Source organism: Eptatretus burgeri, chromosome 10, assembly GCF_056783735.1.
Source record: "Eptatretus burgeri isolate ZD-2024b chromosome 10, Ebu_testis_v1, whole genome shotgun sequence".
NCBI lineage: Eukaryota > Metazoa > Chordata > Myxini > Myxiniformes > Myxinidae > Eptatretus > Eptatretus burgeri.
In genome coordinates, this window is record NC_140970.1 from 29,894,591 (window position 1) to 29,922,494 (window position 27,904).

At 47.4% G+C, this 27,904-nt stretch overlaps 1 protein-coding gene across 1 annotated transcript; it reads right to left on the reverse strand.

The window, feature by feature from the left end:
• Positions 1–42: 42 nt before the first annotated feature.
• Positions 43–27,886, reverse strand: GOSR1 (golgi SNAP receptor complex member 1). The gene is made up of 9 exons (XM_085897666.1): positions 27,626–27,886; positions 12,962–13,058; positions 12,728–12,815; positions 11,051–11,149; positions 7,154–7,245; positions 6,917–6,985; positions 2,931–2,960; positions 1,685–1,767; positions 43–1,399 (listed from the first exon to the last, which is right to left on the reverse strand). The coding sequence occupies exons 1-9, from the start codon at positions 27,654–27,656 to the stop codon at positions 1,275–1,277; spliced, it is 714 nt and encodes a 237-aa protein (XP_085753792.1). The 5' UTR covers positions 27,657–27,886; the 3' UTR covers positions 43–1,274.
• Between the last annotated feature and the right edge of the window lie 18 nt (positions 27,887–27,904).

Sequence of the window (27,904 nt, forward strand, 5' to 3'; positions counted from 1 at the left end):
AAACAAGAAATCCCTTTAAATATTTCCACCACGATCTGCAGATGATAGTTAAACCTTTCTTTATTACTTTCAAGAAAAATAAATCATAAGCCTGAAAACACATCAGGAACACACTCGTTATAGAACACACTCGTTATAAAACGCACTCGGTGCGCACTCCCATCAGGCAATACAGTCGAGAATGGAAAACCGGAACACAATTGGCATTTTTCCAACCATACATTGCAAGTCTTGGGAAGAAACAATGTTCAATTCCATGTATAAAACAATTGATGCTCAAAAGAGCGTGTCGAGTTTGGTCATTTTAGAAAAGCAGTTGCTGTTGTGAAACCCCACCCCCCCCCCCCCCCCCCGGTACCAGTGTCCGACCAACCACAATCATCAATAGCTCGCAAGTACTTAAAAGCACAAGAGATGAGTGAAACACAATAAAGAAACAAAACTATTAAACCCCTCGTGTTTAAGATATCAATTATTACGCCAACCACATTGTATCAACGACCTATCGGGCAAATAGTGTTGAAAGCAATACATTGGTGTCAGCTTTTCTGGTTTATCCAGCTTGTTCACCCCATCATGTGTCCTCTTTCCCCCTCCTTTGATCTCATTCTTCCTCCAGTTGTTCCTCTGCATTGTGTTGACCTACACTGCTAATATGTTGGGTTTGCCCTCTTTCCATTATGTTATTCTGTTATGTTCTGGTCCATCCTGTGTTTTTGCTCTTCCATGAGCCTCGACTTTGCGTACAAAGTAAAAACAACATTAGTTGACATCGTTACCCAAACTAAAGACAGAATGTGATCAAACCAATTAAGTAAAGGGAGTAAAACAACATGGGAAATTTTTTTAATAACAACAACACGACTGAACCAACACGTACTTGATTTATTACCAGTACGAGCAAGCACAATCCAATAAACCACATTTACAACACAAAATGTAGACATGGTCTGTTTTGATTTCCGTATTCCTTTATCTTCATCTTAACCTCAGCCCTACCCCCCCCCCCCCTTCCTCCTCTACCCCTCCAAATACGACCATAAAAGTGTACAATGGACCTGCCATATAAACCAAGTACAGAGCTACATTCATACTTTGTTGTTTCAATACCAGAGAAGCGATGCTTCCCAAGCTAACCCAGCATCCTCCATTAGCAGCAGGAAGTTCAACCTGCTTAGCTAGTCCAAACCCTTTATCGATGGGTGGGCATAGCGATGTAACTGCACACCATCGAGTGCAGAACTGAAGCTTCTTGAAAAATGGCTGCACAGAGCCTAGCGCAGGGCATATAGAAGAAGCACGATGGTACACAAGCCGATCACAGAGCCAAGGATGAGCGCGTCCCTGCGTTTGCGAATTCCGATCCTCTGCATCAAAGAGTTGATCACTGGAAAGCGATCTAGAGTTTCAGTTAAGGGATCCACATAGCATCCAGCAAAAACGTACATTCCCCATTTAATAAGTTTGGCCGAGATATCAGCTTCAATGGCTGCCATGATGAAACAAACATGCATATCTGCATTACAGCAGACGACCGAGGGAAGCATGATGCACAATACCCAATGGTGGCACCACACCAAAATGACAGGTTAAAAACTGCCTGGAATCGAAGTGAAGATGAAACCCACAAACCACCATACCTGGGATAGGTTTACGAGAAGCCAGCGGAACAAAACAAGGATACTTCCCATGGAGTTGACTTTAGTCCGAATGGACTTGAAAATTTCTCGCTGAGATGACAAGTTCCCCCTGGTGTGCATAGCAATGCTGCAAACAAAATGATCAGTGTCAATGTTTTAGACAGCGAGTCTCAGGTAGCGAGATGAAAGAGCAACCACCGATCAGATATCAGACAGCAAGATAGCACTTTTGTCCTGTTTTGAGCAGAGAGCAGATATCAAGAGCTGCCCAGAGAGCAACCACACTCTCAGATTGCAAGTTGTGCAACCCACTGTTGAGAAGCCTCCAAGAAGACCAAACCACTTGCTAATTGCAGTCCAGGCAGGAATGTAATTTGTTCGGGGTGCCGGCAATGGCTCGCTTATGTTTTGAGGACACTGTGGCATCTTTAACAATCACCACCAATGGCAGACAGGACATCTGGCTTAACGTCCAAGGGACGGCTCATACATCGATGACTCACCCTGCCTGTGAAACATCAGGGTGGGAGTTAATACCTGTGTTGGTATTCAAACCCAGCCAAGACAGTTCAGTCAAGTATGCACACCTCAAGGATATCCTGCCATCTTAACATAAATAAAGGTTTTTTGAACATGTGACCTAAACTCAATATAGGCACGAGTTTAGCTTTAGCATTGGCACACAATGAATGAGTCTTTTCAAATCTGCCATGTGGAAGTGCTGACATACTGAAGGACAGCAAATGTACAATGTTACATCTTTAAGACAAAGTCAATGGAAAGAAGACAATAATGATACAATTGTAAAATTGCAATCAAAGTAACAGTGCAGCAACAATTCCAAAATTCCTCTCCACTTTCCAGGGAATATGTTTTATCTTTTCATTTGTCAACCTAACACTGCAGAAACCAGAATGTCACTTAGTAGCGCACATACCTCCACCAGACTGAACAGTTTTTGTTTTGCATCCCAATGATAGGCTGGATCTGGATCTGGACCTCCAAGATCGAATCGGCTTGTTCTCGTCACCTACCCAACTCATCCACCAAGTTTCGACTGAATCCGTCCACAACGTTTTGAGATATCATGCTATATAAATATAGCATCTGGGTCTTCACCAAAATCTAATGCTTTCGTCGTCACACGCCCAACCTGTCCACCAAATTCCGTCAGAATCCGTCCACAACTTTTTGAGATATCCTATTCACAGACAAACAGACTGGGTGAAAACAACCTCTGCTCACCTTAATAGTTGGCAGATGGAATAAAGAAGATTCAACATTGCTTACCTGATGGTATCATCCAATAGACGGTCAGAGCTGCAGGATTGAGGAAAGGTGTGTGGAAGGAACACGGATTGATATGTTTGGGGAGGGAGGGAGTGGTTTGAGGGATAACAGGTGTCATCATGTTATTTTCATCAAATGTAAATTAAATTATGCATTATTATTAAGCACGGATATTTAAACAATTGTCCATCCAGTTCACATAACAAATAAACAGCTATTCTGACACATGACACCAACTGTCTCCTTGTTAAAACTAATGCTCTTCAAGATATATTTTACAATTGCAAATATTATACACCAGGGGCAGGTCGTCTGTCTCTAAGGGCCCAAGGTAGGTCACTGCAAAAATGACCCCAAGCTACTGTTTTTTTAAACCATATTAGCACACTAAAATATGCAACTCGGCGTCTGTCTGTCGGCAATGCATTCGCTCATTACTAATCTGACCTCAACCAAACTTGCCTGGGGGACGAACGGTCATATGACGGAGGTTGGATTGGCAATTTGCCTCACTCAAGGGTTTTTCACACCTTGAACAAACACCATGTTTAGGTGCATAGATAGCTTATTGTGGCCTTTTTTTCAAGGCCACTTTGAATAACAAAAGTAATAACAATAATGATAATGGATTGATAAGAATCATATTAACATTACAAAACCCAGTCGTGCAGTGAACAGTCGTGTTAAAACATTGGCCTTTAAACCCCTTCTTAAAAGGTCCTTTTGTAGGGGGACAAACATCACACAAAGAAATACATAAGCACACATTGTGTTTTAAATGGTAGATATCTTCTTTATTTATTTGACATCACACTTATGTGAATGAACACTCGTTTTACTCTGCGCGAGTTACACATCATGTGCAGAGTTTCACCTCCCTGTGCCTTGTATTTATTGTTATTTTTTTTTTTTAAATGCTTCTGTACACCGTCATCGAGGCCCGGTTGCAAGTCTACATTTCCAAAAGAAGACACGTAATCAGTCTTAAATAAAAAATGTTTTTCGAGTTTATTATTTTATCCTGAAAAAACACAAGACCATAGTGAACACAGTTGTGTGAAAATATTGGCCTTTAAACCCCTCCTTAAATCTTCCTTTTGAATGGTAGATTATACATATGTCTTCTTCTTCTTCTTTCGGCTGCTCCCGTTAGGGGTCGCCACAGCGGATCATCCGTATGATCCGCATAGTGATTTGGCACATGTTTTACGCCGGATGCCCTTCCTGACGCAACCCTGGTCGCCTCTTACGACACAGGGATATGGTACACCTATTTTAACCGGGGTATACACCGGCCCAGTACACTGGTACTCATTCCGCCGACCTCGGAAGGATGACAGGCTGAGTCAACCCCCTGGTGTATTAATTCAGTGGCCCAACGGGGCTTGAACTCAGGACCTTTTGGATCCCAAGCCGCTGCCCTAACCACTGTGCCAACACCAGGCTCCGTAGATTATACATATGTATATTTTAATAAAAGCGCGTGTGTGTGTGTGTGTGTGTGCGCGCGCGCGCGCATGTGTTCCAAAGGCGGAAAAAAAAAAAAAGAGGAATGAAAGAGTGAAGATGAGCAGTGATTCGTGATTTTGGTAGTTTTACCAGAAGGGGGTTGCTGGTGGACCTTGAGCGCCTTGCGGAAATATAGGGGGGGACATATAGCAGACAGAGCGGGGGGGGGGAGACCATTGAGATGGTAGAAGACAGAAAGACCACCGACCTGCCTGCGGTAAGAGAGTGAGAGGCCCAAAGACAGCCTCACCGCGGCAGATACCAATGACCCTAAATGCCTTGGTTTCCACAGCGTGAAGCCAAGAAAGGTGAGAGGCAGGAGCACCAGCCCAGAGGGGAAAGCAGTACTCCATCAGGCTGTGGACAAAAGCTTTGTATGTTGTAAAAAAAACTCAGGTGTGTCAAGGAAGGACTTTGCACGATGGAGTATGCCCAGTCGTCAACTTGCTTTGGAAGCCAGCTTAGATGTGTGGCTTTCCCAGGAAAGATCAGAAACTTGATTGAAAGGACTTCTTCCAGAGGATTGTTGAGAAAGTAGATTGCGGGGGGGTGGTTCCAGACAGTCCTTTCGGAGAGACATGGTGAGAGTGTGCGATTTGTTAGGATTGAAAGATATGTTCCACGTGTTGGACCAGTTTGTGATTTCATCCAGATCTGCAGAGAGCGAAGAAGCTGCTGCTTGACTGTCTGAGGGATGACAGATGGTATGGCAGAGGGTGGACTCATCAACAAAGAGGGTAAGGGGGCGGCAACCCTTCGACCCTTTGGGACCCAATAGATCCCTTCAGCCTAATGGTGAGTAAACAGGGAGGGCGCAGTACATTACAGCAGAATGTGGTGGCCTAAGATAATGAGATAAAAGCATGTACACCAGGCGGTACAAAAGGAGATACCTTGGAGACACCGTGCTTATAACCACAAATCTGCGAGGCTGCCATGTGAAAGCCATGCACCACTCCACCCCCCTCCCACCCCCACCCAGCCACACCTCTCCTCCTCTTCACAGGTGGGTAAGGGGTTTTTAATGTTGCACTACTTATTGTTATGGCTTCTTGCGTTTCCCATCCTGCATGTGCCATAATTTGCTTAATTAAATATACCTGGTCTTGGGGTGAATTTGGGTCGGCATGGTCACTCTGTGGTAACCAGCAAATCCTATTAAGGGTTATTTGGCAGTGGCAGTTAAAACCGCATTAAAACAAATAAATAAATAAAAAGGTAGTGCCACACTCTTCCGACTCATTCAGCCCAATTACAAGATGTGTGGTACAGAATGAGCATAGTGCTCTGCCGATTTAGTACCCCGATCAGTACGGTGTCATGACTGGTGGACAAGTGATCCGGAAGGGGGTCTTCAAATCGATTGACCGTGACAGTGGTATCGAGACAACTTGCCAGATTCATACCAGCTCACTGGCACGACTGGACAACTTCAAAAATATGATGTGTACAAGTGGTTTTCCTCTTAGATGTCTGTGCGGACCTCTCAGTGAAGCATTAAAAGTTGTAACCAGTTTAAGAAATCAAGGCGTTCAGCCCACGTGACACAGTATATTAATTATATTGACTGAACCTGTGTCACATGCTATAATTGAGGGAATTCTGTTGTGACAAAGAAAAAGTAATATTTATGTTTCCATTTGCCTTCTATAAAGCATATATCTGCTTTTAGTGGTAATGATTTGCAATGCATTACTTAAATTGACCAAAACTACATAATTACCTGCAACTGTGAACGAGTTCCATTGGAAACATCAAACGAGTTCCAGTGGAAACTAAAATCCACCAACTGCCACATATTTAATATAACTTTTACAAAATCCGATTCAACTCACAACTTAAAAAGTATAAATATATGACTGTGTGTGAGAGGGCATTGGAAGCAGCTGGTTCTCATTAGTGGAGCCATTTGGTATGCTTTGTATACACTCACCTGTGCTGAGAACATGCAGGGGCGATTGGTCACTCCTTTAATCTGTGCGGCTGTTTGAACCTCTGGTTTATATTCCTTGGACCTTGAGTAATTGGTTGTGCTCTCTTCCCATTGGTCAAACTCTGTTTCACCCCAGTTCTTACCTGACTTGAGGCCTTGAGCAAGTGACTCCTCCTTAACCAAGAGACCGACCACAGCTGTTTCTTACCTTATCTTGTTTGTTTAACCATCTCACCCTCTGTCTCACAGTTGTTCTTGCTCGAGTACAATACGAATTCGGGCTGGGGCACTTGGAGGGGTTTCATTGATTGTGTTCTGTGTATTTCTCTCTCTGTGCACATGTACTAAAGATTATCTTTTGTTGCACTGAACCCGAGTGAAGATGAAATGTTTGAAAATTGGTTTACACCAACTCATCTAAGTAAGAGAATTGCTAACCCAGAACAGGCTTTCGCAAGAAAATAAAATTTGATTCCAGGCAAAGTAACAGAAAAAGAATAAATAAATAAATAAATAACTACACATTTTCATGAATTTGGCTTACCTGCGCAAGTGTTCGTGTTCTTTAAGATAAATGTCTGCTCTTCTGTTCACACCACATGTCTTGTACGAGCTGCAGAAGCAAAGTATTTGCAGTTTCATTATTTGCAACCAGGACCCTGGATATCAAGAGTCGAACATTCCTCTCGAAGACATCCTCGACGACACAACGTAAACCACTGAATAGGACTGTATTTAATGGTCTCAACTCAAATATAATAATAGAAGGGACCACACTTACTCTGAACCACGATGTGCAGAACTGAGAAGCTGCTCTCTTTCATGCTGTGCTCTGAAATTGGCTGAAAGTTTTTCAAACTCCTGAGTATAATCCTGCAAAAGGGAACAAAACTCATGATGGAAAGGAGGGGAACGAGTGAAGGGGAAAGGAGCGGAATGGAGGGGAACGGGTGAAGGGGAAAGGAGGGGAACGAGTGAATGGGAAAGGAGGGGAATGGAGGGGAACGGGTGAAGGGGAAAGAAGGGGGCAGGAGGGGAAAGAGGGGAACGGGCGGGGGGAGGAGGGGAAAAGAGGGGAACGGGCGAAGGGGGAGGAGGGGAACGGGCGAAGGGGGAGGAGGGTAACGGGCGAAGGGGGAGGAGGGTAACGGGCGAAGGAGGGAGGAGGGTAACGGGCGAAGGGGGGAGGAGGGGAAAAGAGGGTAACGGGCGAAGGGGGAGGAGGGTAACGGGCGAAGGCGGGAGGAGGGTAACGGGCGAAGGCGGGAGGAGGGTAACGGGCGAAGGGGGGAGGAGGGTAACGGGCGAAGGGGGGAGGAGGGTAACGGGCGAAGGGGGAGGAGGGGAACGGGCGAAGGGGGAGGAGGGGAACGGGCGAAGGGGGAGGAGGGGAACGGGCGAAGGGGGGAGGAGGGGAACGGGCGAAGGGGGAGGAGGGGAACGGGCGAAGGGGGAGGAGGGGAACGGGCGAAGGGGGAGGAGGGGAACGGGCGAAGGGGGAGGAGGGGAACGGGCGAAGGGGGAGGAGGGGAACGGGCGAAGGGGGAGGAGGGGAACGGGCGAAGGGGGAGGAGGGGAACGGGCGAAGGGGGAGGAGGGGAACGGGCGAAGGGGGAGGAGGGGAACGGGCGAAGGGGGAGGAGGGGAACGGGCGAAGGGGGAGGAGGGGAAAGGGGGAGGAGGGGAACGGGCGAAGGGGAGAGGAGGGGAAAGGAGGGGAACGGATGAAGGGGGAGGAGGGGAACGGGCGAAGGGGGAGGAAGGGAACGGGCGAAGGGGGAGGAGGGGAACGGGCGAAGGGGGAGGAGGGGACGGGCGAAGGGGGAGGAGGGGAACGGGCGAAGGGGGAGGAGGGGAACGGGCGAAGGGGGGAGGAGGGGAACGGGCGAAGGGGGGAGGAGGGGAAAGGGCGAAGGGGGAGGAGGGGAACGGGCGAAGGGGAGGAGGGGAACGGGCAAAGGGGAGGAGGGGAAAGGGGGAGGAGGGGAACGGGCGAAGGGGAGAGGAGGGGAAAGGGGGAGGAGGGGAACGGGCGAAGGGGGAGGAGGGGAACGGGCGAAGGGGGAGGAGGGGAACGGGCGAAGGGGGAGGAGGGGAACGGGCGAAGGGGGAGGAGGGGAACGGGCGAAGGGGGAGGAGGGGAGGAGGGGAAAGGGCGAAGGGGGAGGAGGGGAAAGGGCGAAGGGGGGAGGAGGGTAACGGGCGAAGGGGGGAGGAGGGTAACGGGCGAAGGGGGAGGAGGGGAACGGGCGAAGGGGGAGGAGGGGAACGGGCGAAGGGGGAGGAGGGGAACGGGCGAAGGGGGAGGAGGGGAACGGGCGAAGGGGGAGGAGGGGAACGGGCGAAGGGGGAGGAGGGGAACGGGCGAAGGGGGAGGAGGGGAACGGGCGAAGGGGGAGGAGGGGAACGGGCGAAGGGGGAGGAGGGGAACGGGCGAAGGGGGAGGAGGGGAACGGGCGAAGGGGGAGGAGGGGAACGGGCGAAGGGGGAGGAGGGGAACGGGCGAAGGGGGAGGAGGGGAACGGGCGAAGGGGGAGGAGGGGAACGGGCGAAGGGGGAGGAGGGGAACGGGCGAAGGGGGAGGAGGGGAACGGGCAAAGGGGGAGGAGGGGAAAGGGGGAGGAGGGGAACGGGCGAAGGGGAGAGGAGGGGAAAGGAGGGGAACGGATGAAGGGGGAGGAGGGGAACGGGCGAAGGGGGAGGAAGGGAACGGGCGAAGGGGGAGGAGGGGAACGGGCGAAGGGGGGAGGAGGGTAACGGGCGAAGGGGGGAGGAGGGTAACGGGCGAAGGGGGAGGAGGGGAACGGGCGAAGGGGGAGGAGGGGAACGGGCGAAGGGGGAGGAGGGGAACGGGCGAAGGGGGAGGAGGGGAACGGGCGAAGGGGGAGGAGGGGAACGGGCGAAGGGGGAGGAGGGGAACGGGCGAAGGGGGAGGAGGGGAACGGGCGAAGGGGGAGGAGGGGAACGGGCGAAGGGGGAGGAGGGGAACGGGCGAAGGGGGAGGAGGGGAACGGGCGAAGGGGGAGGAGGGGAACGGGCGAAGGGGGAGGAGGGGAACGGGCGAAGGGGGAGGAGGGGAACGGGCGAAGGGGGAGGAGGGGAACGGGCGAAGGGGGAGGAGGGGAACGGGCGAAGGGGGAGGAGGGGAACGGGCAAAGGGGGAGGAGGGGAAAGGGGGAGGAGGGGAACGGGCGAAGGGGAGAGGAGGGGAAAGGAGGGGAACGGATGAAGGGGGAGGAGGGGAACGGGCGAAGGGGGAGGAAGGGAACGGGCGAAGGGGGAGGAGGGGAACGGGCGAAGGGGGAGGAGGGGACGGGCGAAGGGGGAGGAGGGGAACGGGCGAAGGGGGAGGAGGGGAACGGGCGAAGGGGGAGGAGGGGACGGGCGAAGGGGGAGGAGGGGACGGGCGAAGGGGGAGGAGGGGAACGGGCGAAGGGGGAGGAGGGGAACGGGCGAAGGGGGAGGAGGGGAACGGGCGAAGGGGGAGGAAGGGAACGGGCGAAGGGGGAGGAGGGGAACGGGCGAAGGGGGAGGAGGGGACGGGCGAAGGGGGAGGAGGGGACGGGCGAAGGGGGAGGAGGGGAACGGGCGAAGGGGGAGGAGGGGAACGGGCGAAGGGGGAGGAGGGGAACGGGCGAAGGGGGAGGAGGGGAAAGGGGGGAGGAGGGGAACGGGCGAAGGGGGGAGGAGGGGAACGGGCAAAGGGGAGGAGGGGAAAGGGGGAGGAGGGGAACGGGCGAAGGGGAGAGGAGGGGAAAGGGGGAGGAGGGGAACGGGCGAAGGGGGAGGAGGGGAACGGGCGAAGGGGGAGGAGGGGAACGGGCGAAGGGGGGAGGAGGGGAACGGGCGAAGGGGGGAGGAGGGGAACGGGCGAAGGGGGAGGAGGGGAACGGGCGAAGGGGGAGGAGGGGAACGGGCGAAGGGGGAGGAGGGGAGGAGGGGAAAGGGCGAAGGGGGAGGAGGGGAAAGGGCGAAGGGGGAGGAGGGGAAAGGGCAAAGGAGGGGAAAGGGTGAAGAGGAGAGGAGGGGAAAGAACGGAATGGGCGAAGGGGGTGAGGAGGGGAAAGAACGGAATGGGAAAAGGGGGTGAGGAGGGGAAAGAACGGAATGGGAAAAGGGGGTGAGGAGGGCAAAGAACGGAATGGGCAAAGGGGGTGAGGAGGGGAAAGAATGGAATGGGCGAAGGGGGTGAGGAGGGGAAAGAACAGAATGGGTGAAGCGGGGGGGGTGGGAGGAAGGGAAAGAACGGAATGGGTGAAGGGGGGAGGAGAGGAAAGGATGGAACTTGTTCTCGTCACCTGCCTAACTCATCCACCTCATTCTATTTTGTCATAACCCATCCAAAATCTTTTGAAATATCATGCTATTATATCGTTTTTGGCCCCATCGCTCAATGGTGAAGAATAGCATTTTTTTTTTTAAATCAGATATCCGGATCCGCATCTTCACCAAAATCTAACATATTTGTCCATGTCACACACTCAACCTGTCCAGCAAACTTTGTCTTTATCTGTCCACAAATTTTTGAGATATCCTGCTCACAGACAAACAGACAAGCATAGAGACAGAGGGGTGAAAACATAGCCTTTGTCCTCGTTGGGTGGCAGAGGTAATAAGGGGATGTTAGACGTCGAAAGAAGAAATGAGAACAAGTACAAATGAAAAACACAAGGCAAACCTGCAGTATGTCTCTGTGTCGATGTAGGGAATGCAGAAGGGAGGAAGAGTTAGCTACATGAGTAGCAGCATCAGCCATCTTGTTGTTTATCTCTGACAACTGTGGGTGAAAAAGTTTTGTGCAAATCATTTTTCATGGGTGAAGATAAATGAAAGCACAATAAGCATTTAGGGGAAAGGAGGTGGAGGGGGGGGGGGTTGGGGGCAATGGGTGTTTGTTTTAAATAATAACAAGGACAAATGTGTCCAAGAGCCACATCCTAAAGGTTTTGTCGGCGAAAAAAAACTAAAAAAAAAAAACACAACAACAACAACTTCCGATATTTCGTCACGTGCCTTGATTAAGCCAGTAGTGAGACCCGTCATAGTGTATTTACATATTTACGAAATAGTGTATTTACGAAATTGCAATACATTAAATGGAATAATCTTTAAATAGTAACGTGAACTTTTCGAAACTTAAAAGCAAATGTCCGAATATATTTAAAAGTTCATGATAGACGCTCTCAAAAGGCACCCTCAATGCGAGGATGTGTACATATGTTTAGTATTTAAGGAGATCCGGATCCTGTATATAAAAGAGCTGAGTTCTAAAGGTTTTGTCTTCAGAAGAAGAAGAACAACAAGAAGAACAACAAGAAGAACAACAAGAAGAACAACAAGAAGAACAACAAGAAGAACAACAAGAAGAAGAACAACAAGAACAACGCCAAGCTCCCTTTGAGCCACGTCTCGCCTTGGGAGAGAAGTACAAATGTCTCGCCTTGCGAGACGCGGCAAAAAACCAAAAGGATATACCATGTCAAGTGACTGTTCTTGTAGTACATGTGACATTGTGATTGTCTTTAAATCTCCCTGAGTTTTTCAAACCTTTTCTATTTTGCCTCGATCTTTGCTTTTAACTCTGCTGTTGGTGCTTCTCCCCTCTCAACTGTTGTTCCCTTCCCAATTTGTTCAGTATACCAATACTACCTCTTCCACTAGGCTCGATTATGTATACAAAAAAAAAAACAAGTTCTTATCCTATGTCCACGCGTTTGCTGAATCTTATCCTCGACACTGCGAAACCATTATGTCCCATCACTGAAATTCCTCTGCATAGTCACATTGTTTCACGTCTTGATCTTCTACGAGCTTTAATGTAGTGTATAAAACTAATACGTACTTCTCTGTAGGAGTAGAGGGGGTTCAAAAATATACATTTGTTTTTTTACAGTGATCTCACCGAGGAATTTGAACATCATTCAAATACAGGACAGACAGACACATTACATATTGTACTTCGAATTACAAGGATACGAGTAGACAATACACGATCATGTGGTAAATGGGAAGTGAACCTGGGTTCCCCATACCACCAGCCAGGTGTTCTGAAGGGAACACTAACAGGCCAACACAATTTCGGGAAATAAATTAATATAATCGCACAAATCCACTTGCAACCAGTCCTGGGTGGCAGGTGGCAGGTGGCACATCGAGCAGAGTGAATTGTTTTTACTCCAGTAATAAATCATAATTAATGAAAATAACAAAATCCCTGAGAGCCCTGCAGTGTTTACTGATGGAGGGGGGGGAGTGGAGTTTGTAAAAGTGTAAAATCAGGAGAGATCCAAATGAAAGTTGTTAGAAACCAAGAAACATTATCCAATCAGGGTACAAGTAGATAAAGTACTCTAACCTTGTTGATTAACTGTTGCAGCTCTGCCACCAAGTTTTGACCAAAGGAGTCGGAGAGCGAGACAGAAAGAGCGCTGCCATTGCCAATGCTGTGGAGAAAAAAAACAAGTATGCGCAATCCTGAGGGTTCCACAGAACTAGGGGATGGGGTGGGGGGGGGGACACAGTATGACCAGGAGCCTGGGTGGAAAGTATAGCTGGTGGGGAGGTTAGAGCCAGTGCAAATCAGGTAAACCTTGTTCGTGAGACTGCGTTGTTGGCGCAAAGCTTGCTGAATGACACCAGCTTTATCTCGAGGTCATTTTCAAGGTGCCTTGCCTGTCTGCGCAACTCTGCACAACAATAAGAACAATCACATCATTAAGGAAATCCGGAACACCAAGTGCTATTAAACATATCTGCCCCAAACCTCGCATACTTCAATGGTTAGCTGTCATAGTGCAGCCTGTGGCTGCTAGTTGCATCATTATCTGGAGGTGTGGCTGTGCCGCCGATGCAGTGCCAGCTATTACCAATACACTAGCACTCATTTCGCTGACCTTGGAAGGATGACAGGCTGAGTCAACACCACCTGGTGTTAATTCAATGGAAAAACAGGGGCTTGAACTCAAGACCCTAACATCTTAAGCCAGCCACATTAACTGTTAAGCCAACACCAGGCTTACTTCAATGGTTGGAAATAAAACTTAAGGAAAGCCATCAAATCACTAGGCAGCAAGGAAGAAGCCTGAAATGTACTGCACATGAGGGGATCATAAGATACTTCTGCTAAACCTCCTTATGGGAAACACAGCGGCAAACAAACAAATTGGTTGCTTGGCAACACCAAGAGGCAGAGTTAATGATTCAAAATCAAAGACAAATGTTTTGTGGAAGATCTGGACCTTATAAAACGAAGTGGAAAAAAACAATTAACGTCATATTCTTGTAGCTGCTCCCACGTTGCATGGTGTTAACAATGGAGCCAATTTGAGTTATCAGCTTGCTTGCATCTTCTCTTTTTGATATGGGCTGTTTCACAGTCATGGTCATTTCTGGTATTTTGTACCCTTGCATGCTAAATAGCTAAATGAGAGGCTGTAATATCTGTCATTAGGGCCAGTAGTTGGTACTAGTGATGGCACAACTTGGACCACTTTTTATTTGACAAAAAAGTCAATTTTTGGCAGAATGGCATAAAAATTGCCATTTTTTTTGACAAATAGCTGTCTCATTTTCTCCAGGTACACTGCATTCACAGTGTATAAACAAATACAAGCAGAAATTGGGACTTTTATTTGTTGTTGCATCAATTTAATACCTCTTCTGTACGTTGTCCACAACATATTATTCATTTCAGACTATGAATATTTATTTCACCCTCAATAAATATGTCCCACTGTTCGTCCGTCAAAAAATGTCCTCTCCGGAAATGCATATTGTAGAAGAATTTTTTTTATATAAATAAAGGGTCTTTTTAAAAGTTTATTGTGTGTTTTACCAAGTGTGTATATACCTGCACTGATATTATACAAAGTTTGAGTGTAACCAATAACCTTCTATTTGCATGGCCTGCACTGATTGCCTTACATGTGTCCATCAAAAATGTGTCCTCTCCGGAAACACCTAAACTGCCACGAGTTATAAGGAAGCTACTTGCTGGCTATAAATTTGTATACTTCATTTGTATACTGAATCATAATTCCAGTAATGGAATAATACTTGTGGAACACATGGAAACCACTGAAGTTTGATAGTGTTTATATTTTGTGGTTATCGTTGAATTGTATTAATGACTGTTGTAGTTTAAAAAATACTCTCCAAACATCATTGGGGTATTATTTTTAAAAAGAAATATTCATTCAGATGCTCCAAAAATTTGGATTTAAGTATTGTAATTAACAATGTTGGATTTGAAGAAATAAAAATATAAAAATATTGAGTTTGAAGTTTTAGTGGTTGTGAGACAAACTTGGTACTCTCATTGTGAAACAGCCCACATGTTGACTGAATTTATATTACCGTGACGATGTAGGTAATAGACTGTGAGAGAGATCGCAATTCTATGTCTGATCTCGGTTCAATTCCCAACCAGACAATAAACGCAGTACACTTTACCCTTTGACATTTTGGCCCAGTAGGTTAAAACTATGTCATTTTGCACACTTTTAATGGATGATAGTGTGTCTTGCTAGGTAAACAAAATGCTGCTCGGAAATTCCGTCTCTCCGAGCCTCTTCCTCTGACTGCTCCAAAGGGGCAAGTCCAAACAAGCTCCGTTGGTCCCGCCAAGTGTCCCCACCCCATTTCTCGGTGGCATCCCCAGACACATAAAAATGCAGGGAATATTAAAAAGAAATTTATTTTGACGTTTTGAACAATTGATTTTGGCAATCTCATATGCAATTCAAGGATTTTCAAATGGACAGCCTTGAAGCTGTGTTCATCTTGCCAGGACAAAAGCAATCATTCTTTGTGTCCAGCTTTTCATTTATATCCAGAAATGTAGATCATGAATTCAGGGAAATTATGCATCAACAAAAATATGTTCTGAATGTCTGTTACAACCAGGGTGCCCGATACAGAAATCCAATTGCACACGTAAACATACAATGTCACACTTGCCACGGTACACATTTTGTAAGCGATAAATGTTTACGACTTCCTATCACTCACTGGACATCGTCCAAAAAGGAAGAAAACCCAGACACTTCTCCAATCATAATCACCATAAAACAAAAAAAACACCAGCTCCCTTTGGAGCGACCAAGCAAGATCATGTGACCTGCCGTTGTCGTCGGTCATGTGACCCGCCATGAGCAGGAATGAAGTTCCATGATAGTAGGGTCATATATGGTGGTTCCGTGACCGTTTAAAGCAAAGCAAAATTTTATGATTGATTTTGGTTCATTGGAATATTTAGAAAAAAATGAGCTCCTATGTCCGTCGCAAAAGTGCGAGCTAACTCCACCAGAGGGCGAAATCCAAGATGGCCACCGCTCGCGAGGACAAAAAGGAGATAATGGCATAACTTTGGAACCAATTGACATAGAAACATGTTTCATGTGTCTTTTTATATCGATTTCAGCATGAGAAATTCAATGAAATTGTCTGTTTTATGCCTTATGGTCAAAATACATATTTCCTGCCAAAATTAGCTAAAAATGAATGTTTTTGCTTCCACATTTGCTAGATATATTTCAGATACAGGAAAATAAGTTAAGGCTAAAGAAATTGTTATTGAATATAACAGTTCAAAAGAAACTTTAAACAGATTTAAGATATTTAATCACAAGATGCATCATGAATATCAGATAATCACAATCATCACAATTTCAACTAAATTATTACATTAATATTTACAAAATACTGACTTCGTACAGCAACATCAGTGAAGTTATATGAAGCTGTTTATATCTGTGCTTATTCAGCCCATACACTATGTTTAAATAAGACTCATCAGCATGGTTCTCATACTTTCATTATATATATATATATATATATATATATATATATATATATATATATATATATATATATATATATATATATATATATATATATATATATATATATATATATATATATATATATGAGATACTCATGACAAAATGTTTGTGTTAATGCATCTTAGATTTCAAACAAAATGATATATTCATTTATTGTTACAAATACTGAATATGGTAACACTGAAACACAAACATATCTAATGTTCACCAAGGGTTTGACACAAATTATAGTGCTAAGTACAATGTAAATGTATTTGGAGAGTCCAGAAAGTTATATAACAAAATGCGTCACAAGCATGATTATAAATAAACTGAAGTTTTATCATGATTATGGTTTTGAGAATTGGTTTGAGCATACCCTTCTTCTTTGTCATATGGATGTGTTATTCTTATTGACATGAATGACTACGAAATATGTTATTTTCTTACTGTGCTTCCCAGGAAGATTAATATTGTCAAATGTTAATACGTGTCAGAGTCACAATCTGACCCCGAGGAAGACTCATCATTATCGGAGGAGGATAGATCTGATGAATCCTCATTCTCAGGTACCTCCACTTGACCCAATTCATTGGGTAAAGCAGGCATTGTATATCTTACTGGAAGACATTTGCCATCCACAAGATTCCAGCCATGTGAGAGTGGTGATGGGTGTGACTTCTTAAGAATTTTTTTCTGTATGAAGGCCAAGTAGTTTGCACGCATCACATGCATTGTTAAGGAGTCATGATCTGGTGGGAAGTGCATGGTGGACTTCTTCTTTGAGTTTTTCCACTTGACTGCTCTTGCCTCTGCTCAAGTTGAACTCTTCCTATCAGAATAGGCCTTTCAGAATAGAAAAAATTATAATAATAAAATAAATAAAAATTAAAGAGAAAAGTATGACAGATTGGGTATAGACAAAGAAGGCTCATTGGAACGGCAAAGAAGAGGTCAGCTCAACTGGGATGGAGAACGAATCGTCATTTATGCCCAAGACCAGGGACACTACATGAATGGCTTGAAGAAAAATAATAATAATAGTAATCGCAGGACTGAGTCAATCGGACAAATGTAGGTTCTGCAAGGTAGAAACAGAAAGCACAAGCCACCTCCTATTGGGATGTAAAATACTCACGTCAGCAGCTGCACATCCAAAGGCACAACAGGGTTTTAAAGAGTATTCCACTGGCACATCTGCAAAAATTTAAATATCGCAGTCCCAGAAAACTCATGGAAAACGAAAAGTGATAATTGAGAACAAGGAAGTTACGTTCACATGCAGCCTGATGATCCCATCGGGCATGAATATAGTAAACAAAGTATTGCAACCGGATATAGCACCGAGGTATTAAAAAGAAAAAAAGAAAAATGGTATTGCTAATCGAGATATCAGTTCCCAATGAGTTTGGCCTAAACAACACAGAAATCACGAAAATTACCAAATACCAAGACCTCAAAATTGAAATGAAACGATCCTGGAATCTGAAGAGCGCCAAAATTGTACCAGTGATTATTGCAGCAACAGGAATGATAAAGACAACCCTTAAAGAGATCCTTAAAAAACATCCTTGGGACTATTAATACAAATGAACTGCAGTTGGAGACTATCTGGGGCTCGGTGACGATCCTCAAACGAGCCCTTGGAACAAAACTGTTCAGTTCTCCCAGAACCGAAACGCGTGTCAAGAGGCAAAGAGAAACACGGGTTAGCAGAACGCCACCATTGTCAATGTCAATGAGAGCAATGAATACTTCAGTCTTTGTACATTGCATGCTTGGCCTTTAATTATTTTTACAGCCACACAATCTAGTTGTTTTGGTTTTCGATCTTTGTGGGTAACGCCTCCTGATGGGCTCAGGAACAATGTCAACCTAGGGGCCCTCAATGTCTTCCACTGCAACATTGCTCTCATCAGGTACCTGTGTATCACTCCCCTGATGTTCAGGAGCTTCCTCCACTTCTGCTGAAAAGAAATTAAAAAATTTTTTTAAATCAACATCACTGATGACTTTCGATGACAATGTTGAAGCTCGGTGTCTGATCTGGTCAGCATGTCGCTTTCACATCTGCTGCATGCCTCCAGGTGACACTTCCACAGTGTATGAAACAGGACCGGTTTGCTTGGCGATGTAACCGGGTACCCACTTGTCGCCCGAGCTGTAATTTTGAACCGAAACGGATTGTCCAATTTCAAACTCCTGAATTGTCCGCGAATCATGAGCTAATTTTTGTGACAGCTGTTGATGCTCAACCGTGGTGTTCATGTTGAGTGCAACCGTGTTTATACGTGCACGGAGCTTCCTGTTCATGAGCATCTCTGCCAGTGTTTGTGTCATTGTGGACCACGGTGTTGTGCGACAACTCAAGAGAAATCAAGACACACGAGTGTGCAAGGGACCACTCATTTTACGCAGTGCCGATTTCAGAGTTTGCACCGCACGTTCCGCCAACCCGTTTGTCACTGGATGTTATGGAGCACTCCTGACGTGTCAAACTCCGTTCACGTTCACAAACTTTTCAAATTCTTCACTCGTGAAACACGGCCCATTATCCGACAAAATAATTTGAGGTATGCCGTGTGCAACAAACACTTCTCGCAATTTGTCAATCGTGACTTCACTCGTCATTTTCGAAGTGACATATACTTCAATCCACTTTGAGTATGCATCGACCAGAATGAATAGCATCTTCTCTTCGACTGGACCCCCGTAGTCTACATGTATGTGTGACCATGGTTGACTGGGGTATTCCCAAGGATGCAGTGGTGCTTTGAAAGGAAATTTAAAACTGGGTGGCCAGGAAATTTCAAATTTCGACTGGACCCCCGTGGCCACCACATGTAGCTTCATGCCAAAGCCTTTTTCCTTACAATGTCTGGGTGGCCCTCGTGCAACATGTCAACCATCTGACGTCGGCATTGGGGTGGCAGCACCACCTGTGCTCCCCGAAGCACACAACCTACATGAACACTCAGTTCCTGTTTATGATTCGAGAATTGTTTGAAATCTTCCTGTGGAAATGTGCCTGGCCAACCCCCGATGATGTACTCACGAACGTGTGAAAGCACAGGATTCCTGCCTGTCATTAGCCGTACACGTGTAGGGGTGGTCGGTGGACTCTCCATCATGCCCATCAAGAGACTCACTTCTCCCGGAGTTGGAGCATCCGGCCCAGTCAGTGCACTTGGACGACGGCTTAGCGCGTCGGCATTGGTCATGCCAGGTTTGTATACGAGATGATAAAACGTAGGCTGCAAGGGTTAATGCCCAACGCTGAACTCGAAGTGATGCTATTGTCAGAATAGCCAGCTTTTCATTAAATAACCTCAGCAAGGGCTTGTTGTCTGTATTTACTTGAAAGGCACGGCCATACAGATGGATGTGGAATTTCTTAACTCCAGAAATTATTGCGAGGCCTTCCTTATCGACCTGCGAGTGTATTATTCAATGTGCATGAAACATAGCCGATCGGTCTCTCTGTCCCAACCGGCATTATAAGCGCCAGCACCGCTCCGACACCGCATGGACTGGCGTCACATGACACCACGAGTTTCTTGCGATCGTCGTAATGAGTCAGGACGTGTGTAGATTTTAGCAAGCGCTTTGCTTTTTGGAATGCTCCTTGTTGATCCTTCTTCCATTGCCACTGCACCTCCTTCCAGTCGGCGATGTGGAGGCTCAAGTGCAGATGCAAAAACCCGGCAAAAACATGTTCAGTAGCCCCAGGAAGGACTTCAATTCGTTTACATTCTTTGGTGCAGGTGCCTCGGTGATTGCCCTGACCTTCTCATCCGTCGGCTGTATCCCATCGACGGTTAACTTGTGGCCAAGGTATACGACTTCAGCAGCGAGAAAAACGCATTTATATCATTGTAATCACAAGCACACATCTTGCAACTTCAAGGCACTTTTAAGGTTGCAAAGATGGTCATAAACAGATTCTCCCATAACTAACAAATCAAGGTAGATCACGACTCCTAGAATCCCCACCAGCAAATTTTCCAGTGGGCGTTGGAACACAGATGGCACAGTTGACACGCCAAATGGTAAGCGTGTGTATCTGAACAATCCCTTATGGTGTGTTTATTGTGACATATTCACGCAAAGTTTTCGATAAAACCAATTGCTTGTATGTGTGGCTCAAGTCTAGCTGTGTGAAGAGCTTCCACCCAAAAAGTTTTGTGAACAACTCATCAATGCATGGAATGGGGTAAGTGCCTGAGCAGGCTGCCGGATTGACGGTAACCTTGTAGTCTCCGCATATCTGAACGGAGCTATCTCGTTTCATAACCGGGATAATCGGAGCTGCCCAATGAGAAAATTGTGCAGGTTCGATGATCCCGGCTTCTCGCAACCGATCCAACTCCTGATCTACCTTTCCTCTCAGCGAAAATGGTACCAAGCGGGCTTTCACAAACTTAGGAATTGCATTTGGGTCAACATCTAGCTCAACTTCCGCTCCTTTCAGTTTTCCCAGCTCCAATGCGAAAAGGTCTCCATAGTACGAAAGAAGTTTCCTCAATTGATCACTGGCATTGAGGTTGTTCACCCCTGCCAATTCAACCGGATTGCCCAGAGCCAATCACATCCCAGCAGACTGGGCCCTGAACCTCTCACGACCATCAAGGTCAACTCTGCCTTCTGTGTGCCATACCTTACAGGGACTTCGCATTCTCCCACAACATCCACAAGTTCACCAGTATATGTGCGTAGTATTGTCTGACTGGGGCAGATTGTGGGTCTGTTTGTGTCATCGGCCCTCTACTTCTCCTGAACATAGCCCCACTAATCAGTGATACCGAAGACCTGGTATCTATTTGCATCTGTACTTCTCTGCCTTGTTCTGCAAACCTCTCAAACAGTGGTTTGGATTTTGCTTGGTTGTTCAATTTATGAAAAAGACTGTCGGTGTCCTCATCATTTTCCTCCTTTGCTCGTTCCTTGTGGAGAGCTGTTCTTGCTCCGAGGAATGCTTTGGGTTTTGAACGACAGTCTTGCAAGGTGACCCCTTTTGCCACATATATAGCAGTCCACATTTCTAGCTGAACACTTGCTAGCTTGATTATGAGCCGTCCGTCCACAGCAATCACATTTTACTGTGGATCCCTCTTCAAAAGATGAAGGCCGGGGGGGGGGGCGGGGGGGGGGGTCTTGCGGCTATTCAAACTCGTCATCTTGTTTACTGGTACCTGATGCCACACTACTCCGGTATGTTCACGGAGATCCAATGCGTTCTTTTCCGCCAATTTCATTGACGAAGCTATATTCAGGGCCTTGTCGAAATCCACCGCTGTCTCCGTCAGCAATCTGTGTTGGATGCGGTCGCTCGTTACTCCACAGACCAACTGATCCCATCGCATTTCCTTGAGATCACCTCCATATTCACACAAGGCTGTTACATCATTCAAAATGGACTCACCACCTTCTTGACTCCGGATGTTCAGTTTGTAGCGCCGCACAATCACCTACGGCCTTGGATTCCGGTGTTGTTCAACGACTTTAACCAGCTCCGAAAACGGGACGTCTCCCAGTTTCCTCGGTGTGAACAAACTTGACATGAGCTTGTATGTCAGTGCCCCGCAAACACTCACCATTATGGACCGTTGTTTCGCCACACTCGTCATGTCGTTAGCAGCGAAATAGTGCTGCATACACTCCACATACAGCGACCACCCTTCCTCTTCGGGTTTAAACTCTCCAATCGCCCCAAATGTGGCCATGACTTCAGGAAGAGAGAACAAGGCAGTCTCCAAGGCAAAATAGTTTATCCTCGTCGCCAGGTGTTCAGTTCTCCCAGAACCGAAACGCACGTCGAGGCAAAGAGAAACACGGGTTACCAGAATGCACCATTGTCCAACAAGCTTTTAATCCGACCATCGTACAACCGGACTGTCCACAGATGCGCAGATGCAACATAGCAATAAATCACAAAAACAACTCAACAGTTTTGCCCATGATTCATGATTCATGGCTACCACCACCCCCCCCCCATTCTCTACCCCCCTCACCCCTCCCACACCTCCTGAAATGGAAGTGGATACTTTGAGATCTGGAAGCACTCTGTTCCATCATATAGAGATGGAAACACAAACACAAACAATTCGCAGGGTTACAGGCTAGAAATGGTAGTGCTATTTCCTTACTTCACCCTCAGCATTTAAAAAAGGAGAGCATGGACAAAACCATAGGTTGGTAATAATATCGAACGTAGTGAGCTTCATACTTAACGCGTGCACATGAGAGAATAGGAAACAACAATAACAACACAATACCCCTGGCAATTTGGAATCCGTGTCGTTGGCTATGACCCTTTTGCTTCCGGTTTTTTTTTTTTGCTTTTGGTTTTTGTCATAGGGAATGATGCATGCCGGAAGATAAATGCATCGTCGGAGACATGAAAGACCCAAATAATATCAGACATGGTATATATTTCCTCCACTGATTTTAATAAAGATATCTCCCGCATCATCAAAAAATAATTTTTAATCGTGATTTTAATTATTTGATCACTGATCCTGAATCCAGGCCGAAGTAATTAGTGTAGTTGATAGTAGAAAAATCGTGCAAATTATGATGCAAGCATCAAATTTGGCATTTCTGTTCTGCAGGGCTTTCTGATCAAATCTGCCTGATTGGCCATTTGAAAATCCAAATTTTGAAAAATAAAAAAATATATAAATATATAAAAATTTGAAGTCACAGCTGGCTGAAATTCTTGAAGCGCAAGTGAACATCCCAGACAGAGAACCAAGGGGAGATGCAGTCATCATTGATGGCTCAGCACTTATCAATGCCCTACCTCCACGCACTTCAAAGATATTTGATGACTATGCTAAAGAAGACATCATCTCAAAGGTGGAATCCTATGGTGCCAGGTACGAGAGGGTGGACGTAGTGTTTGATGTGTACAAGAAGTCAAGTCTGAAGTCCGAGGCAAGGTCGAAAAGGGGGCAAGGAGAAGAGCGACAGGAACCAGTAAGACCTCAAGTAACTGGAGAAGCTTTCTTCGAGATGACAGCAACAAGACTGAGCTGTTTCACTTCCTTGCGGAAAAGATGTGTGAAGCACAGTCATTGTCACAAAAGGAGAAGATGCCATTAGCAACACAAGGAAGTCTCACTGGATGCTGTGTCTCCATGTTGTCATGAATAAGCTGATACTCGAATATTTGTACACGCCAGGGATGCAACGACCGATGGCAGCAAGTCCATTATCATTAAGGCTAATGACACGGACGTACTAGTCATAGCAATATCTGTACTGCCATCCTTACAGGAACTAGGTCTTGAGAGCATGTGGATTGCCTTTGGCCAAGGAGCCAAGGCGCGATGGATTCCAGTCCATGAGGTAGTTTCTGCAATAGGGCCTGAGAAAGCTTGAGGGATCCCATACTTCCATGCGTTCACTGGATGTGACGTCGTGTCTGCCTTCCTCGGTAAAGGGAAGAAAACTGCATGGCAGACTTGGAACGTCTTTGATGTTTCTGAAACATTCACCAATCTCAGCCAGCATCCAACATTGATTCGTGATCTTGACTTTTTTGAAGTTTATTTTTTTTTTTTTAATTTTTCAAAATTTGGATTTTCAAATGGCCAATCAGGCAGATTTGATTGGAATCCCCTGGAGAACAAATGCACCAACTTTGATGCTTGCATCATCATTTGCATGATTCCTCTCAAAAATTGCTGTTATCTGCCCCACTAAATAACACAGGCTTTGAGAGACCTAATGGCTCCTCCTGTGTCAAAGGTGTGCTATATCACGTGATTGGGTTTTCGTATCCTTACCGAGCTGGACGCTCCTCCGCTGTGAACTCAGCTAAGACTGGCTGTCCCGCATCAGGCTAGACTGGGCCGCAGTTCACCTTGTGCAACCCGTGCCGAGCCGGTGGGAGGATCAGTTGGAGAAGATTCTTCAAAGACATCAAGGTTTGTTTGGCGACGACCTTGGGAAACTCAAGGGCGTGCAGGCAAAGCTCTTCCTGAAGGAGGGGGTGGTTCCTCGTTTTTGTAAACCACGACCGGTGCCGTATGCCCTGCGGGACAAGGTCAAGGGTGAACTGGATAGGCTGGAGGCCTGTGGAGTGATCGAGCGGGTGTCGTACTCAGATTGGGCCACCCCGGTCGTCACGGTGCTTAAACGGAATGGAGACGTCCGATTGTGCGGGGACTTCAAATCCACGGTTAACCCGGGGCTCAGCGTGGAGCAATATCCACTGCCGTCAATCGATGAAATATATGCACGATTGGCGGGGAGTCGATACTTCACGAAGCTAGACCTGCGTGATGCATATTTTCACCTGGCGATGGATCCCAGGAGTAGCGACCTTTTGACAATCAACACGTGTCAAGGGCTCTATCGATATACCCGACTCTGTTTTGGGATTGCTTCGACCCCAGCCTTGTGGCAGAAAGCCATGGATCAGGTTTGCATTGGCCTGCCAGCTCAGACCGACCTGGACGATGTGCTTAATGCGGGGAAAACGGTGGACGAGCATCTTGCGAACATTGCCCAAGTGCTGATGAAGCTAGAAGTGTGCGGCCTGCGCTTGAACAGAGACAAGTGCGCATTCTTCAAGCAGCGCTTGGAATACCTCGGGCACATCATCACGCCGGAGGGGCTGTTGAAAGGCCCTCGGAAGGTGGAGGCGATTCAGCACATGCCACCGCCTCGCGACAAGACGCAGCTGCGCTCGTTCATTGGTATGGCCCAGTATTACCAAAGGTTTGTGCGCGGGCTCAGCTCACAACTTGCGCCATTAACACGTTTGCTCAGGAAGGACAAGCGCTGGGCCTGGGGGCCTGCACACCAGGCGTCGTTCGACCGCGTCAAGCGGCTGCTCACAGAGGATACGGTCCTCGTGCACTACGAGCCTGCGCGTCCGCTCCTATTGGCATGCGACAGCTCTGCATATGGCATCGGGGCAGTGCTCTCCCACAGGATGGACAATGGTTCCGAGCGGCCTGTTTGTTTTGCATCCCGGACCCTGTCCGCAGCAGAGCGGGAATATGCCCAGATCGAGCGCAAGGCTCTCAGCCTCGTCTGGGGTGTGCGGAGGTTTCATCAATACCTGCTGGGGCGGCATTTCACTTTGCAGACGGATCACAAACCGCTTCAATTCATCCTGAGACCCGAACGCGGGGTACCAGTGGTAGCGGCCACGTGTATACAGCGGTGGTGTCTGTTTCTTGCTGCTTACGATTACGATATTCAGTTCCGAAGCACCGAGAAGCATGCTAACTGTGACGGGCTCTCGCGCTTGCCGTGTGCGGAGGGTCCAGCTGCGTTTGAGTCGGCCGACTGGGTCGATGTGTTCGCGCTGGGCCAGGTCCAAAGCGGGCCGATCACGGCCAAACAGGTCGCGGTGGAATCGGCTCATGATCCGGTGCTCGCCCGTGTCGTTCAGGCGATTTCTACGGGGAATTAGAGCGATTTACCTTCGACACCGGCATTTTAGCCTTTCAGATCACGCGCAGCGGAGCTGTCGTTTGTCCAATGGTGCGTTATGTGGGGAATGAGGGCGGTGATTCCACCGAAGTTCAGGCAGCAGTGTTTGGAAGAACTGCATGTCAGTCACCTTGGCGTCGTGAAGACCAAGAGTCTTGCTCGTAGCCTGTTGTGGTGGCCGGGGTTGGACAAAGACATTGAGCAGTTGGTTAAGCGTTGCGCCACGTGTCAAACAGATGCTGATAACCCGCGTCGAGCCTCGGGACTATGGCCGACCCCAGACAGGACCTGGCAGAGGGTCCATGTAGATTTTGCGGGGCTGGTTAATGGCAAAATGTTTTTGATTGTGATCAATGCATTCTCTAAATGGCCGGAGGTTGTAGTATTGCAGCATACATCAACAAACATTACAGTAGAGAAACTGCGGACGATCATGGCTAATAAAGGATTACCCGAGATTCTGGTCTCTGATAACGGTCCGCAGTTCATCGCAGGTGTATTTGATGAGTTTATGCGTCAAAATGGTATTCGACATCTAAGATCCGCACCATATCATCCTGAGACGAATGGGCAGGCTGAGTCGTTTGTGAAGATGTTGAAACGGGCTTTGCGCAGGGGGTGGGGGGGGGGGGTGTTGCACCTGTGCAGACGGTGGTCGATGTCTTTTTGCTCCATTAGAGGAACGCGATTCATCCTGTCACGGGTGATTCTCCTGCCATTCATCTCTATGGATGGGCATTGCGGTCCAGACTGGATTTGCTGCGACCTGGCGGGTCGGTGAGTGGGGCGGTGTCACGCCCGACGCTGCTGCGCGGTTTTGATGTGGGACAGCGGGTAATGGTGTGTGATTATTTCCACGGTTCCAAATGGGTGCCGGCTGTGGTCTCTGTGTTACTGGGACCGGCGAATTGCATGGTGCGGACTGATAGTGGGGAGGTGTGGAAGCGGCACGTGGACCAAATGCATGATCGCTGTTCAGCGTCACCCCCCCCCCCCTGTGCCGAGCGATGTGGGACCCCCACCTGTAATGTCGCCGTGGCCAGACGTTGTATCGCCAGGGCCGGACGTGCCGACGCCCACGGGGTCTTCACCTGATTCAGTCCTACCCGAGGACGTCGGGCAGGCTGGTCGGCCAGGGGCGGTTGTTATTACGGATGGCGCAAGTCCGGCGAGGGTGTCACCTCGACCGAGCCGGGAGGCATCTGAGCCTGGGCTGTCTGGCGTCGCTGCCCGTCCGGGGTGGGTCAGGAGACGGCCGCGGTACTTGGAGGATTTGTGTTGATTGGTTTCGGTTGGTCATGTTATATTGTCATTTCATCATTTGAATTGTCATTTTACGAGGAGAGGAGTGTGCTGTATCACGTGATTGGGTTTTCGTATCTCATGACTCGCCCGCTCGGGGTGGCGGTGATGTACATCAGGACGCGCAATAAAGCGGAGTTGCTGCTAACACTCTTGCTTCTCGTGTTCCACTGCACCTCGTACACCACAAAAGGGACCTCATATTATCATCATCATCATCATCATCATACAAGATCTGACGATACACAAAATACAATACACCACCCAGGTCACTCGTAAAGACTTTCACCACACAATCAAGGGCACAACTAATCCACCACACACAGGCTGGAGACTGACAATGACACAAAAAAATGTCAACAAACAAACAATCAACAATCAACAATCGAAGGTGGGCAGACGTGAAACACAACCGGTGACGTAACAGATTTAGACCAATGAGGGACCGTCTTACATTTAAAACAGCTCCCTTCCACCCCACCAACGTTCGCGACACACATACACAATTAAAACAAATCAACAACAAAATCAGATTTCGTTGTTTTAATCCAATATCTCCCACTTCCTCATTTGTATATCAAATAAGGGTCAATGAAAAGCGAGACCACTCCCCCATCGATTTATACCACTTCGTTCTACCTCCCGAGACACGCAAACGTATCCTTCACGCTCGCTCTTACCTTCCCACTCGCCGTTTACTGAGGTCGCCATCGCCGGATCGATATCCGATGTCTGCAGGCCCGGATCGATGTCCGACGTCTGCAGGCCCGGATCGATGTCCGACGTCTGTAGGCCCGGATCCACAGCCAGAACGAGACTGAAAAAACTATTACGCTTCTCCAAACACGACTCCGATGGCCATGGACTTCCTGTCAACGCAGCACGGTTTCGTCACTTCCTGTAAACGCCGGCACGGTTTCGTCACTTCCTGTAAACGCCGGCACGGTTTCTTCACTTCT

Excerpts from the sequence above, each read along its gene's own strand:
- GOSR1 (XM_085897666.1), bottom strand. The coding sequence starts at position 27,656 with ATGGCGACCTCAGTAAACGGCGAGTGGGAAG. Across the intron at positions 13,059-27,625 it reads AGTAAACGGCGAGTGGGAAG|AGTTGCGCAGACAGGCAAGG; the intron begins GTAAGAGCGAGC and ends ATTGTTGTGCAG. Across the intron at positions 2,961-6,916 it reads GAACACGAACACTTGCGCAG|CTCTGACCGTCTATTGGATG; the intron begins GTAAGCCAAATT and ends TCAATCCTGCAG.